Source organism: Meles meles, chromosome 18 (assembly GCF_922984935.1).
Source record: "Meles meles chromosome 18, mMelMel3.1 paternal haplotype, whole genome shotgun sequence".
Lineage (NCBI taxonomy): Eukaryota > Metazoa > Chordata > Mammalia > Carnivora > Mustelidae > Meles > Meles meles.
In genome coordinates this window covers 7,398,104-7,414,100 of record NC_060083.1, presented here as the reverse complement: position 1 = coordinate 7,414,100, position 15,997 = coordinate 7,398,104, and the positions used below count along the sequence as shown (strand labels likewise).

The 15,997-nt window shown below is 48.0% G+C and overlaps 1 protein-coding gene across 1 annotated transcript in view; it reads right to left on the bottom strand.

The window, feature by feature from the left end:
* Positions 1-15,374, bottom strand: part of LOC123929356 (myosin-13) — a 118,711-nt gene extending 103,337 nt beyond the window's left edge. The window contains exons 1-13 of the mRNA XM_045984910.1: positions 15,171-15,374; positions 13,237-13,380; positions 12,994-13,150; positions 10,891-10,918; positions 10,692-10,803; positions 9,481-9,573; positions 7,365-7,428; positions 7,172-7,270; positions 6,964-7,067; positions 4,613-4,751; positions 2,009-2,127; positions 1,149-1,298; positions 866-1,036 (exon numbers count right to left, since the gene is read on the bottom strand). Coding sequence (XP_045840866.1) covers positions 866-1,036; positions 1,149-1,298; positions 2,009-2,127; positions 4,613-4,751; positions 6,964-7,067; positions 7,172-7,270; positions 7,365-7,428; positions 9,481-9,573; positions 10,692-10,803; positions 10,891-10,918; positions 12,994-13,150; positions 13,237-13,380; positions 15,171-15,374 — 1,584 coding nt within the window. The remainder of the gene's footprint in view (positions 1-865; positions 1,037-1,148; positions 1,299-2,008; positions 2,128-4,612; positions 4,752-6,963; positions 7,068-7,171; positions 7,271-7,364; positions 7,429-9,480; positions 9,574-10,691; positions 10,804-10,890; positions 10,919-12,993; positions 13,151-13,236; positions 13,381-15,170) is intronic.
* Between the last annotated feature and the right edge of the window lie 623 nt (positions 15,375-15,997).

The window sequence follows — 15,997 nt, the reverse complement described above, 5'->3', positions numbered from 1 at the left end:
ATCACTAGCTAAGGAGCACCACGGGGCACAGAGCTAGACACAGAGTAAGTGCTGAATGAATGCTTGTTGAACAAAAGAACACGGAAAGAAACTGTATGCATATAAATGTAGTTCACTTTTAGCAACAGGTTACCACCACCGCGCCCTCCAAAAAAGGAAAGTTACATACATAGACATAAAATGATATGAGTAATATTGAAACAATCATGTCTGAATTTCTTAGCAGCCACCTTAGGAAGATAAATTCATTCCAATATCACCAGTGCTCCAAACGGTATGGGACTTTCTTTTTTTAGAAGATTTTATTTATTTATTTATTTATTTATTTATTTATTTATTTATTTATTTGAGAGAGAGTGAGAAAGAGCAAGAGCACAAGCAGGGGGAGCGGCAGGCAGAGGGAGAAGCAGACTCCCCGCTGAGTAGGGAGCCCAACGTGGGTCTCGATCCCAGGACCCTGAGATCATGACCTGAGCCAAAGGCAGAGGCTTAACCAACTGAGCCACCAGGCTCCTTGGCTGTTTTTATAGTACCATTATGCCAAGAACTCTACTACTCTGTTGTCTGTCCTCCTAGGGTCTTTGGACGAGTTACAAAGGTATGAAATGCCACTGTTCCTCCCGGGCTCCCGTTCACATTCCTGGGAGAACTGAACCCTTGGATCTTAACTAACCATGTATCTGTTTAGGTGTCTGCATTACGCATGCATTCCAAACACTTGTCTGTGCAAGGGGATTCAGCTCTCCGGAGGCTGGAAGAGTAGTGCAAGGATCACCATTCTACCCGCAGGGTAGAGTGAGAGCAAAGAGATGACGGTCCCAGCCAAGGAGGGGCAGTCCCTGGGGAGCAGACTTTATCTCTCTACCTTCTCAATGAGCTCGATGCAGGCAGCCAGGTCCATCCCGAAGTCAATGAACTCCCACTCGATGCCCTCCTTCTTGTACTCCTCCTGCTCCAGCACGAACATGTGGTGGTTGAAGAACTGTTGCAGCTTCTCGTTGGTGAAGTTGATGCACAGCTGCTCCAGGCTGTTGAACTGGGTGTTGCAAAGAGCAAGAGTTGGAGTGAGTCTGGAAAGTCCAGTGGGGACTCCGCAGAGAAGGCACAAAGTGGAAGGACCTTAGGAGGCATTTATTCGTACAACTCACGTCAAAGATCTCAAAGCCGGCGATGTCCAAGACCCCGATGAAGTACTGCCTGGGCTGCTTGGTGTCGAGCTGCTGGTTGATGCGAGTGACCATCCACAGGAACATCTTCTCGTAGACGGCCTTGGCCAGAGCGCCCACCGAGTTGGTCACCTTGAAGAAAGATCACCCACTCAACCCTCAAGGTTGAAGCATGAAGCCAATGAGGTCTTCAAGGCCAGCGGTTAGAGATTGGCAATTTCTTATAGTCCAACATGATATTAAATATCCCTTAAAGCACTTGCCAGCTTAGGACATTCCCCTCCCTCTGAGAACTATCCCATTTATGAAAATATCTTCTAACAACCATGGTATTAACACATGTCTCTAGACCTTGGCTGCACGTAACTGAACCAGAGGTGGACTGCTGATCCAAGTTGGGTTACACAGAGTGTCTTTCCTGAGAATTTGGAATTGGGATCAAAGACACTGGTCTCAGTCTCCATGGAGGCTGAACTACGGAGATGTGAACTTGGGAGCTATGGGGTGGCCATGGGCAGGTAAGGTGGAGAGAGCTTGTCTGCCTAGTGAGGACATGGAAGAGAAGGAGAGCAATGACCATCCATGGAGCCCCAGGGAAGGAGCTGCAGAGGGGTGGTCTGACTTCAGAGGACCCTTCAGTTTCTGGTTCCAGCCCTTCTGGTGCCTAACGGCACTCTTCCATATGCATTCCTTAAGCTACCCCTGGGACCTAAGAACAAAATTCCCCTTAATGCTGAAGGCAGTTGCATATGGATTTCGGACACCTGCAGCTTAAAGAACTTTGGGATGGTGGTTAAAATAGCAGATAACTGAGTAGGCTGAACTCAGGGCAACTCCATTACCTGCTGGACGTTCTGCCCTTTGGTGACATACTCGTTGCCAACCTTCACCCTCGGACAACACAGGCCTTTCAGCATTTCTGCAGCATTCAGACCCATCAGGTACCCAGCTTTGTCAGCCACTGAGGGAAGAGGGCAATGTGGTCACACAAAGATGGCAGTGGCTGATGTGGCCAGTCAGACCCTGGGGCCTCCCAGAAATGTTTCCTATAATCCTTTTTGGTGTTTTTATGTTCTCCAATGTGCACCAGGACTGGGGTTGTCTGAGAAAGTTTCGATTTCATAGTCTAGGGGCACAGGTTTTCTAGAACTTTAGTTTACCTTCTAGATGCAATTTTGAAGGTTGATCTTGACTTATTGATATTTAAATTTCTTTTTTTCCTTTTTTTTGGGAGAGAGAGAGAGATTGAGAGCAGGGGAGGGGTGCATGAAGAGGGAGAGAGAGAATTCTAAGCAGGGTCCATGGTCAGCACCGAGCCTGACGTGAAGCTCAATCTCCTGACCCTGAGAGCACGACCTGAACTGAAGTCAAGAGTTGGATGCTTAGCCAACGGAGCCACCCAGGTGCCCCTAAATTTCATTTTTAAGAAGATACAGTTACACAGTAATATTGGAGTCTGCTAATTAAAAAAAATGGCATAGGAGTAATGGAGGCACCATTTGGATGGTTCACAATATATGTTAAGCAGCTTCCTAAATTCCTGCAAGATGCCATGCTTATAGCTGAGAGAGAGCTACAGAACTTTGACCCAGTCTTCAGATGTTGGGAGAAGGTCAAAGCAGTTGATAATTGGCAATTTCATATAGTTCATTGGGAGTGTGGTTGACTTTGGGTCAGATCTGGCTGCCTGCACTGAGCTCATCAAGAAGGTAGAGAAATATTGTTCCTCTAGGGGTAGCTCCTCTTGGTTGGGACCATTACTTTATTGCTGGCTGGAGAATTGAGCCAATAAAAATCCAGAACTGTATTTGTCAAGTGGTTAATAAGAGGCCATGTGTATGCTTTCCTCTTTGCTAAAACTATCCCTTTTTCCTGCTTTGCCCTTGTAGGTGGATGGGATTCTTCTAGTCACTTACACTTGAAAGCTTGGGGTGATTATTACATCCTTCCTCCTCATCCCTGACCTGCCTGTGCTCAGACAGGCAGAAAATTCTGCTTGCTTCCCCTTCAAAATAGCTGGCATCTCCCACAGGGTCCCACACTTTTGGGAAGCCTGACTGCTCACCGATTAATTCCCATGAACTTCCCCTGCTAAGCGGACAGTTCATGGTTTCTGGTACCTACCACGTACATTCTAAACCATATGTCCTGGCACTCAAGGCCTTCTCCAACTGATACCAAAATAACTGCTTTTAAATCCTCATCCCTTATACATCCTCTTCTGTAGCCAAAGAGGACCCCACTGCTGTCCAGTCCCTTCAGATTCCTTCTCCCTCCCCCTTGATCATCATGTGTCCTCTGTTTAGACTGCCTTCTCCCCCACAACACCTTTGAGAATCCTACCCATCCTTTAAAGTCCATGTTGATGCCTTCCTTCTCCAGGAAGCCTTCCCTGATTACCCCAATCAAAGGGGTCTCTTGCTCTGAACAGAGTTTCTCTGCTGCCCCTTATCCTGCACCACCTACACAAGTAGGATTCCAAGATGGCCCTAAGGATTGGCGCCCCCTGGTGTACATTCCTCGCATAATCCCCTCCCCTTGTGCGAGGGGTGGGACCCGTGAATGCGGATGGGCTATTTATTACTCCTGCGATGAGGTCTCTAGTCAGTCCACTTGGAATTAATAAAAGGAGAATATCCCGGGCAACCGTACCCTAATCAGGTGAGCCTTCATGGACAGTGATAAAGTCCCATATATTTTCCTGGTCTTTCTCTCAAGGCTATTGCTCCCACCTATTATGGTGGGGGAGGGGTGTGCTCAGGACACACTGTGGCGATGTTACAATAGGTAGAATTATTGGAGATGAGCCAGCCTTTCCCTTACAGACCTTGTAACAGTGTGAGAGATGATGTGGATGAACGGGGCGCACGGTGGGTGTGTCCTGCTGCCAGGAGCCCCTCCCACTGCTCCCTGCTCTCTTCCCAGGACCAGGCAAAGGGGGATGGGGAGACCATCCAGGTAAGAGTCATGGGGTAGGGGTTGGGGAGATCTGTACACCAGTCCTGGGTTCAGGGTCAAGTTCAACAGATGTCAGAGTGGGACTGAAGGCCAATGGAAGAGGAAACCCCTTCACCTGGCCCAGGTGCTTAGGACCGCATCCTGCTTATGTGCACAGAGAGAAAGGGAAGTTCACAGGACCATATCCTCTCCTCAATGTCTACCTTAAGGTAACAGATGAACTGCAATGGTGAGAGGTAACAAGGTGAATATTCATTGACAAGGATGATGACTTTTGTTTTTCAAGGATCCACCACTATAGGATTCTTTGACAGAGGGAGTGGACTTCCCCAGAGCAAGTACAATGAGCTTTGGACACCTCACATCCCGTTTGAGCGACTCCCAATGAGCACCTCTTGGGAGGAACCCAGAGCTCATCTCATAGGGCCCCGGCCACCCATGAACACAGGGACAGTGTCAGACGCTAGCCTCTGCCCAGACGCGGTTACCTTCAGTGCCATCGGGCTCAGCCTGTTCCTCCCGCTGCTTCTGCTTGAACTTCATGTTCCCGTAATGCATCACAGCCCCCGTGAGCTTGTAGATCCCCACTTTTTCCTCTGAGCTGAAACCCAGGATGTCAATGGCGTTCTAGGAGTTAGAAAAAGGACGGTCATCCCAGGGACTCTGTTGTCCTTGGGAAAGAACTCACCCTTTGTGTACAGCCCGTGAAACAGCATTTGCCCAAAGAGGTGGATGACCAGACGTTTGTTAACTTAGGGTTTAAAAGCCATTTCTTTAACATGTTTGTATGGGAGGGTGGAGATTACTCTGGATTACTCTGGAGAATACTCTGTTTTCTTCCATCCAACCAGAAGCGATTTGACTCCTTTACATAGATTTGGGGCTGCTTTCTGGATGAGGCCACCGGGAACCATCATGTGATACCAGGAGAAGGAATTCTCACGGAGCGTGTCTGAGAGATAGTGTTTAACACCTTGGGAGTCTGGCATTATAACCCAGGAATTCCGGTGTTGTTCAGAATTGAGACAATACGGCGCCCCAGCCTATTAGAACTGGAAGAGAAGGTCATTGAAGAGAATGCCATCATTTTTCAAATAAGAGAGGGGCAAACTTCTGCAGGGGAGCTGTGCCAGGCGAGGGGTGAGGGACCGTCCATAGGTCGTCTCACTATGTCACTATGAGAACCTCAGAAGTGCTCAGATCTTTCCAAAGTCCCAGGTGAGACCTGAGGTTCTAACAGGCTAAGTGACCTGCCCAAGTCGCCCAGGTAGCAGGTGATAAAGGTCTGTGTGGAGTAAGCGCTCAGTCACTTCAGAGCCTACAGGTGGTTGCTGACTTGGTTTTATAGCCACTCGGCCCGTCTTCTACCGCAAAGGTTTCAACTAGAAAATCCTTCTCTGGGGTACATGTATTGATTATGTAACAGGACTTGCAGCTTAAGCAATGCTCACTCGAGGAGGGATTGACATGCATGGAATGTGTCTGAGGAGGCTGCAGGTCAGTGTCAGCAGGACGGTATTGGACGATGAGGCACTGTTGGGGGTGGTGCCCCCTTTTGGAGAAGGGGGGGTCCAGGCTGAGAGCCGACCTGGGTGAGGAGACATTCTGAGCCTCAGTGGCCTCCTTGACTCCACATCCCAGCCCATCTGATGCATATATGTGTCGTAGGAAGAGGCTGCTGTAGGTTAAAAGGAAAGACCTTCTGGGGCACCTGGGTGGCTCAGTGGGTTAAAGCCTCTGCCTTTGGCTCAGGTCATGATCCCGGAGTCCTGGGATGGAGCCCTGCATTGGGATCTCTGCTCCTTGGGGAGCCTGCTTCCTTCTCTCTCTCTGCCTGCCTCTCTGCCTAGTTGTGATTTCTCTCTGTCAAATAAATAAAATATTTAAAAAAAATAAAAGGAAAGACCTTTCACTCCACTTTGAAAGGAAACTGGTGAAGACGTTACTTTCTTGGGAGCCTGTCGGGGAAGGCAGACCCTCGGAGGGAGCACTCCCCCTTGTACTCGGCCATAAACCATCACCCAAGAGAAGCTCCCCGGGAGATTAATGGCTCAGAGATGGTGTCTATTATTAAAAAAAAAAAAGAAAAAAAAGAAGGCAGGTTCTAGGGTGGGCCTATCCGACTTCAAATGTTCTGTCTTTGGCAAAATGTCTTGAAGCAAATGTGTGCTTTCCTTCTAAGACTCAGTTTCCATCTTTGTAAAATGGGGGCATTTTACAAGAGGTTTTTTTTTGGGGGGGGGCTTAAATGAGATAAAGCACTCATCTCAGTTGCCAGCCCATGTAAGTGCTCAGTGCACTTAGTTACTGTTATTATTCTAGTTATCAACGTTGGAAATACTTCCCAGAGCTCATGGTGGGAGGCCTGACAGGTACGCCGAGGACGTGTGGGAGCTGAGCGTGAGCCTGAGGGGGACAGGTAGCACGTGGCGTGGAGCGTCTCCTCCTACAGTCTGGGTTGTTTTTTCCTGCATTACACTTTGCTGTATTTTAAAAAATTTCTTAAAAGAACCGTGCAGATGGTTTTGTAGCCTGAGAAGTTCCAACAAAACCTTTAAAAAACCTTACACGTGCAAAACCCAACTCTAAAATGCTACAGAATGGAATGGGAGACCCGTTGTGGAGAACTTCCTGTCCCCCCATGGCATCTCCTGGGGTGGTGGTAAGCGGAGAGGGGTCCCATCCGGACTAATTCCCTGGACATCTTGAACTCTGAGAGCTCAGGTCTGATCACTGAGCATCCATGGGTCCCAGTTTCTGATGAGACCGCCAGGCTGCCTCTCAGTTCACAAACTCAGTAATTTGTGCGGAAAGGAAGAAGGAAGGAAAGCGTGCTTACGTCAGTCGCTAGAAGCTCTTCGCTGTCGTCAATGCTGGCCACGGTGACCTCTCCCTGGCTCACGAAGGGGAAGTCGAAGGGATTGGTTGAAATGAGGAGCAAGTCTGCGAAACATGAAGGTCCCGTTAGCGTCTCACGCAGGCGCGATGCACTCCGTTTTTCCAACGTGACTGATGTGGAGGATGAGACCAATACCCCAAGAACTTACCAATGAGTTCCGGCTTCTTGTTCGACAAGATTTGGTAGAAAATGTGGTAGCTTCTCTCACTGGATAATTGAAATGTCACTCTGGACTTTTCTAAGAGATCTAAGGGTAATAAGAAAGAATGTGGTTTCAGGTTCCTGGGTGGTGTGTCTCTGTGGCCAAATACCGCTGTGCCCGATGGGGTGTTGGGACTCACAGGTTTCAATGTCTGCTGATGCCAGCTTTCCTGTGGCTCCAAAATGAATCCGAATGAATTTCCCCTGTCCGATGGCAGGTTGATAGACATCACAGTTATTTTATTTAGATGGTACCGTGGCTGGTTTTTGCCAGGTGCTCCCAGTACAGATGGGAAGAGTAGGGTCAGGGAAGGAGTGAAGATAGAAGTAAGGACTTCCCTCCTCTCTAGCTGTCTGGCACCCAGAATCCCCATGCTGGCTTACCCAAGACTCAGATAGTTCTACCCAAAACATCTGGTCCTGTTCCTCCGATTTTGGGAGGAAGGCGCCCTCTCCAACTTCTGCTTGGGATCACCTTACTCTAGACAGTCCCCTTGGTTTTTATCCTACTCTCTGGTACCTGAATTCCCAATGCTTCTGGATACCTTTGATAGGCATGGTTGGACCATCTTGCCAACTTACTTACCTTCTTTCCTTCCTTTCTTCTTCCTTCCCTCCCTCCCTCCCTGTCTCCTTCCTTTTCTTTATTTCTTTCTTTTGCTTACTTTCTTCCTTTCTCTTCCTTTCTTCCTTCCTTCCTCCCTCCTTCCCCCTTTCTTTCTCTCCCCTTCTTTCCTTCCTTCCTTCCATCTCTGGGTGTTCCTTCTGAGATTTCTTGCTTTCGTTTTCCTTGTTGCTTACATTAGGCAAACCTAGCTCCCAGACATAGGCCAAGCTCTCTGTCTCCCAAAATACACATTCAGAGTCTGAGTTCTCCCCTTTTGAGGGGAGGCAAGAGGTGAAATTTTATGAGCGACTGGTTTCTACCACACCGTGAGCAGATCTGAAGGCCAAAATCTTGCCTTGTTCATCCACCCACAGAGTCTGGACTGTAGTCAGCACTCCATTATCTTCTCACTATTTTCCGAATGAAGCTTGGAGGAGTTGGTGAAGGGTCAGTGAAGGCATGTGTGAACTATAAGTGTTGGTCTTCAGTATTGCTAGTTGGTTGGTGGAAAATGATGGGAGTTTTAGCCTGCAAATGTTTGTTTGTTGGGTGGAAGGTGAACAGGCTAACCGGGGTGATTGTGACTTCTGGGTCAGGGCCAAGAGGAGAGACCCAAGTACTCAATAAATGAGAGTGGCAATGGGGGTATCCAAAGATATTGTCTTCCATTTTAAGCTGGAGCCAGGTTAGCTCAATTCTTAACTTGGTGCAAATTATGTCACCGTAATGCACACCCAGACCACCTACAAGGAAGACTTTTTAGTTGTGCACTAGGAAGACAGAAGTGCAGATGGGCAACGCACAGAGGACCAAGGGAAAGAAAGAAAGGTCAAGGCTCATAGCCCAATCTCTGATGGCTGCATTTACTTTCTCCTCAGGGACCATTTCATCCTTGAGAAGCAACAACAAAGCACAAGCTCGAGATTATCCAGGTCCTGAGAAGTGTGGAGTCCTGACAGCCTCTTGCAACTACAGGCATACGCGAGGGCTTTGACTCATGGTAGTCGCTCATTCCGTGGTACAGTGCGGTTAGGTAGAGGGCTGGATGTTTGTTTATTTGCCCATGGGGGAAGTAAAGACCTCTTTGGATGAGCAAATCTTAAGCCAAATGTTGAAGGATGGAACATATCCTTTAGTATCTACAACATCAATGTATTCCCAAGTTTTGAGCTCTCCTGCTTTCCCCAGGTTTCTCCTTCTCGAAATGCCTTCTGACTTGGAAGAGTTCAAACCTTCTCACTTAATTCAAACTCAGGTTTCTGTGGCTGATAAGCCAATGGAGATTGCTCAATGGACTTCAGCATTTTAAAATGCTTCCACTTAGCGAGGCCAAGTGTAGCATAAAGGAATTGCTCTCTACTTGTGGAATTTGAATCACCGTGACTTCCAGATGTTCTGAGGTGATGAGCCCAGTTAGGAATGGACAGATAAATCCCCCCACCCCCCACCCCACATTGCCAACAATGAGCCAACATGTTCTTCCCTGTATCCCATTATCCCAGTGGGGCTCAGTTGACCTGAATCACTTAAGGGTAGAATAAGGCTGGCTATATTCTAGTTTATGTAGGACCTTTTTAAAAAAAATCCAGCATTTGGGAGAGGATTTGGTTCTTGGTGGGGGTGGTAGTTAAAATTGGACTGGGTCTTACAAATCTTGAGGAGTTGTCATTCCTCACAGTCTTGGCGTTTCCAAAGGCCTCAAGTAGGGGGTTGGCCTGGATGATTTGATCTTCCAGAGTTCCCTAATAATAAAGGAAAAGCAAAGGGAGGACTTTGGAGTGTCCTCTGAAGGAGCCCATGATGACTCCAAAGTGTGGATGCTCTAGGCAGGGCCCAGGGAGAGACAACAACCAGCCCAGCCTGGTGGCCAGCATGGATGGGTGAAGGTACCCATGGGCTCATGACCACCATCCAAGGAGGCTTCAGAGTCCCATCCCAGAGAGGGTCTCAGTACAGCATCAATGTGACTCTGGCCATCCCAGATTCCAGGTTTCCCCTTGATTTTTCAGACCTCCTCTCCTCTCTGATAATGCTCCATTGTAAATCATGGATTTTTAGAATACATACCTCTGTTAGAGTATGGATCATGACCCATCCAATATAGACATTCGGATTCAGAAGTATAAATAGAATTGAGCAAAGACAGTCACTCAATGGATTGTACAATAGAAATTGTGGTTCTTAAAATGATTTTTTAAGTTGCAAAAAAATATGTCATGAGAATTTTTGCTCAGAAGTCTGCTTACAGGGACACCTGGGTGGCTGAGTCAGTGAAGTGTCTGCCTTCAGCTCAGGTCATGATCCCAAGGTCCTGGGATCAAGCCCCATGTAGGGCTCCCTGCTCAGCAAGGAAGTCTGCTTCTCCCTCTCCCTCTGCCCCTGACTCATGTTTGCCCTTTCTCTCTCTCTAGTGCACGCTCTCTCTCTCAAATAAATAGATAAACTCTTAAAAAAAAAAGAAGTCCGCTTAGAGAAAGCAGAATTTTTACTCCCAGCCCCACATCGCCCACTGCCCCTTGACTGCTTATCCTTCTGCCTCCAGAGCTGTTTTCAAACTTCTGTCCCTCTCAGTGGTTCCCAAAGTGAACAGTGGGAACATGATAGAAATGCAAAGTAGCAGGACTGTGCATCCCTTCTCCATGGGAAGCTGCTCATAGTCCCTGGGCTGTTGCAGATGGAGCCAGTACTACACCCTACGTCCACGAGGTGGCACCACCTCCACCGTGCCCCTCAAGCCCTCGTAGGACAGACCTTGTCCCCAGCATCCTGCTGAGCACCGGGCCCTGCATACACTAGGTGCTCACCCCATCTTTACGTTGTCCTTACTCCAGCAAAACTCCAAATTCAGGGAGCTCCTCACCTGCATCCTGCCTGGCTGCTGCTCCTTCTTTTTGTCCCCAGTGACCGCAATTGTTGCAAAGTACTGGATGACACGCTTGGTGTTCACAGTCTTCCCTGCACCAGATTCTCCGCTGTGGAGTTAAAAGCAAGTACGATAGAGGAGTGGAAGGGACGGTTCTGGCTTCCAAGTCATTGTGGTGCAAACTCAGGTTACTCACGTGATGAGGATGGACTGATTGTCTCGATCTGGAAAGGCAGAGGGGAGAAAACGAAATAAAGAAACCGCAAACACAAGGAGCATAAAAATAGGGCAGCATTCGGGGTGAGTGGACTATATGGTGATGATGTGACTAGCAGTGTAAGGACTTGGGTGTAGATAATCCTCCCCGAGACAGTTTGTATAGATTTCCCAACATGGGATGTGTAGACTGGACCACATGGCAAGTGAACAGAGAATCCCACAGCGGGAAAGTGATTCTGGTTCATAAATCTTCAACGGCTTGCCAGCAATTTCTCATCTCCTTTTTTAACAAAGAGAGCAAGTCTCAGACTCAGGGCTTCTGGGAAGGGGCAGCTTCTAAGTAGAATTTATGGACACTAACTCGTTGGCACTGGGTTTTTCTTTTCTTTTACCTTTATTCTCTACTTGTGGAAGGTGATCATGGTTTTCCACTCACGCTCACTTATGAGTTGAGTTGTGTCTGCTCTACCCAAATTCATTCGTGGAAGTCCTTACCCCTAGGACCTCAGAATATGACCTTATTTAGAAACTGTGTCACTGTAGTTGTTGTTAGTGAAGATGAATTCACATTGGGGGCATCTGGGTGGCTCAGTCAGTTAAGCATCTGCCTTCAGCTCAGGTCATGATCCCAGGGACCTGGGATCGAGTCCTGCATTGGGCTCCCTGCTTAGTGGGGAGTCTGCTTCTTCTCCTTCCCCCTGTTCAGGCACTCTCTTTTGCTCTCTCTCAAAAATAAATAAATAAAATCTTTACCAAAAAAAAGATGAATTCATACTGGAGGAGGGGATCTATAAGATCCGTGTCCTTATCAAAAGGAGAGATTTGGGGACAGATGCACACAGGGAGAATGCCACCTGCAGGTGATTGTGTACACAGGGTGACGCTTCTACAAAGGAACCCTGAAGACGGCCAGCAAACAGCCAAGAAACTGCGAGAGAGGCAGTGAACAGATTCTGCCTGTCAGCCCTCGGGAGGAGAGGATGCCACCGACACCCCAACCTCGGACTTTCCGCCTCAGACTTGGAGACGACAGTTTCTGGAGTGTAAGCCACCCGTTTTGTGGTACTCTGGCAGGGCAGCCCTAGGAAACTCCTGCAAATAGTGCTGTCCATCCTCCTTAGAAAACTGATGTAGCTTCAGCCGATTCGAAGACCAATATTAGGCGGGCAGGAATGGCTATGCTTGAGTGTGAGAGAGGGAGGGCTGAGGTTTGGGCAGCTGGAGATTTAGTGGAGGACTCTAAGCATCTACAGATCTCACAGGCTTGCTTCTGCCGCTTGAGTCTGCACCAGATCAAGTCAGGTGAAAATGGGACAGACGAAAGTGACTCAAAGCAGTGACATGGCAGTATTACCACGTGTCTATTTTCTGTACCATTTAGGGAAGAGAAAGAGGAGCCCAAGTCTGGGGAAGAAGACAGTGCAGGAACATTGCTATGCCCAGTTCTCCAATTTTGCACTCTAGTGACTAGGAATCTAGTCTCTCTTCTTCTAAGGATGCTCATGTCAGGCAGGGGCGGGGTGGGGGGTAGTTTTTTGGAGGTGGGAGAAGGACATCTCCCTGTGTTCCACATTCCCCCAAATAAGCATGTGCACAGCGTGGCTCCATTGAGGAACATTGGCCTATGCACTGTGGCTTCTTCTTCTTCAAAAAGATTTTATTTATTTATTTGACAGAGAGAGAGAGAGAGAGATCACAAGTAGGCAGAGAGGCAGGCAGAGAGAGAGGAGGAAGCAGGCTCCCCACTGAGCAGAGAGCCCGATGCGGGGCTCGATCCCAGGACCCTGAGATCATGACCTGAGCCAAAGGCAGAGGCTTAACCCACTGAGCCACCCAGGCATCCCTGCACTGTGGCTTCTAGAGGGAGACATGCATCTCTGGCTTTTCATCATGAAATCATTGGAGTCTCCTAAGGTCACCTTGACCATTGCCCCATTCACATGATCAAGGCCTCTGAAGGGTTTGCATAATTAGCTAAGAACCAGTCCAGTTAAAGGGCTTGCATAATTAACTAAAAAAACTGTTTTTTTGTTTTTTGTTTTTTGTTTTTTTTTAAATAGGTATTGAAGAAATCACTCACCGGTCAGCATGAACTGGTAGGCGTTGTCAGAGATGGAGAAGATATGGGGTGGGGCCTCCTGGCGCTTCTTGCCTCGGTAGGCGGCCACCACCTCGGGGTTGTACACCGGCAGCCACTTGTAGGGGTTCACGGTGACACAGAAGAGGCCCGAGTAGGTCTGAGAAAGCCAGAAAATGTGACATGTGGATCTTGTCTTTACCAAGAGGGATAGATAGAATAGGGATATGCTGAAGGGACGCTCACATAGATCATCCAGGCTGCGTAACGCTCTTTGAGGTTGTACAGCACGGCGGGCTCGTGCAGGTGGGTCATCATGGCCATGTCCTCGATCTTGTCAAATTTGGGAGGGTTCATGGGGAAGACTTGGTCACTGTTGAGAGTGAGTGTCTGGGGATTGAGAGGAAAAGGACACGATGGAGAGGAAGAAAGCCAACGCTCTGAGCCCCGCTCTATTTGGTGTGGTGGAAGAAGGGAGAGATGGTGGTGTAGTAATCACCCCCCTGCCCCCATGACCGTGAATAGCTTCATGGGTCATTTCCATTCCCAGAGATGATCCACAAATAACTGTCCTTGATTAACCCAATTCTGGTCAAGTGTATAGCCAGTTTGGGTCTGATGTCCCAACCCTCCTCCCCGCCCCCCGCCCCCCAGTCAGCATGTCATCGTGTGTGCCAAGAATGAGTTAAAAGCGTGCACAGCAACAGAGCCCTTCAGCCCTCAGGGTCTAGGTGGGACTCAGGATGGCCCAGACCAAAGCAGGTTGCCTCTCTTTACCCCCATTTGCTTTGAGAGTTTCAACAAGACAGAGGTTGAAAAGTTGGAAAGGAATACTCTAATGTATTCTGTGCATTTCCACTTAAATACTTCTCACGTAGGTTCCTTTGTCTGCACTATCTTCACTGAAGTTATGTTCGGAAACCCTCAAAGTTCAGCTCAAGCCACATCACTTCCATGACCTGTTTCCTGTCTCCCCATCTTTTCAAGAGTTCCATAATTCCTCGCATCTCTGCTCTAGTACTTACAACATTTGAACTTGCAGCATGGCCTGTGGTTGAACAATATTTCTGAGACTATTACTTAATTTCCCTCCTCTGGAATCACCCCCTCCTGACTCCCCATTCAAGCATACAACTGGGTCTGCATTCCATTACTCAGGAGAGGTAGAAAAATAGGGTAGAAATGAGAAAGAGCCTATAAGGCTTTCTGGCTACAGTTTTCCCAAAGCCTAAGACCTTAGAAAAGCTTTGAGGGTTTTAGTGAAAAGACAAAAGGAGAGGGATTTGTTTGGGACATGGCAAATCCCTTGAGGAAAGGAGATTTTTTGCTCCACTGTCCTCACTAGAGACACCCAAAGTAGCACAGGGAAGATGGAAAAGTCTGTGCATCCTGAAGCTTCAGACAGGGACTTGTTTCTTAGCAGATCATTCAGAGTTGGGGTGGGGGGTGGTGGTGGCAGTGGTTAGATCCTCAGTGTGGTACTGTGTAAGGTCCTGAAAATGAGACACAACCATGGGAGGGGATCCCGAGAAGGACTGAAGAAAATTTATTTCCCTCCAAGTGAAAAGAGGCTGACATTAGAGGCTAAGTTCTTTAAACAAACAAGCAATGAGAAATATCGCTTCATATGCTTGAGTTTGTGAACTGAGAGTCATACCTTCCAGGCATATCTTGATTCCTACACTAGAGGGTAAACTGTGGGAAGGCAGGTGCTGAGATTTGCTTGCTTCACAAAGGGATGGACACTAGACGTGGTGGGCGTCCAGCAAAAGTTGAATTGAATGATGCACAGTAATTCTCGACATTAAGCTAGCCATCACTTTCAGTGCTGGATCTGGAAGTCACTTTGCAGCCTAAGGAGGGATATTTGCCGGGCCCACCCAGCAGCGATCAGTACCAATCTCTCCCTTAAAGGGTCAAACCTCTGCTGCCCTCAACTTCCCCTTTCTCCAAAGCAGACATCACAAAAATTCTTAAAGCCCAACTCCTGGAAAAGTGAAAAAAGTAGAGTGAAGGTGTTTGGAATATGAACTTTCACTTGTGACTTCGCTACGGAATAGGTAAGTGTAAGTAATGTTCTATCTTCAGATTCCTATGGACCCACACACAATTTCTAATATCCCAGTCCAAAGGCGAACAGGATGCCCAATTGATGGAGGACATTTGAGATCTATACTTACCCTGTCGTCCAGTGTCTTGACCGTGACTTTGTCATTCTCCCTGCTCTGGATCATACCTTTCACGTACATTTCCTTATCGTCCACGGCAAAGCAGGCTTTCTTAGAATCAAACGGGCGGTTTTGTGCCTCGATTCTCTCCTTCTCTGGCTTCCGCAAGTAGGGAGCTGCTTCTCCAAAAATGGCCATTTCTGCATCAGAGCTCATGACTGCAGGGGCTCTGGAAGACCACAGAGATGGCTGAGTCTGGACCTTGCAAAGATTCCTGAATGGGAAGGGAACCACCCTGTTATTTCCATGCAGACAGGGGGCCCAATCAAAAGTTCCTGGGATTCATTTAGCTCCTGGGGAACCCAGAACCAGGTCTGGGGACTTAGGGCAAGTGGGAGTGAGCTAAAGGAGAGACCGTACTCTCAGAAAAACATTTGGTGGGTTATTTTCACCCCTGATTGCTGATTTGGGGGGCTACCTGTTAGTTCAGTCCCACGCATGGAAGGAAGTATGAACCAACAAGAACGAGCCTAATAAGGGTGAGCCCAATGAAGAGGGATTTGGGAAATACTCCCTTAATTACACATCATGTTTGAGCCCCATGATCTCAGCATCATCTCCAAATCTTAAGGGCATCTGAAAAGAGTTATTGGAATGTTGATAATTCCTAGTAGAAATCTCAGATGGCCCAATGTCACTCTCCAAGTCACCCCCCTTTTCTTGGGCCCTTCTCTGGTTTCCCCTGCTCAGAAGCCAGAAAAATCTGGCTTTAAAGCTCCAGCGCTGAACTCGGTCAAACCACTTAGCTTCTCTGGGCCCCTGTGTATTTCCACTTAAAA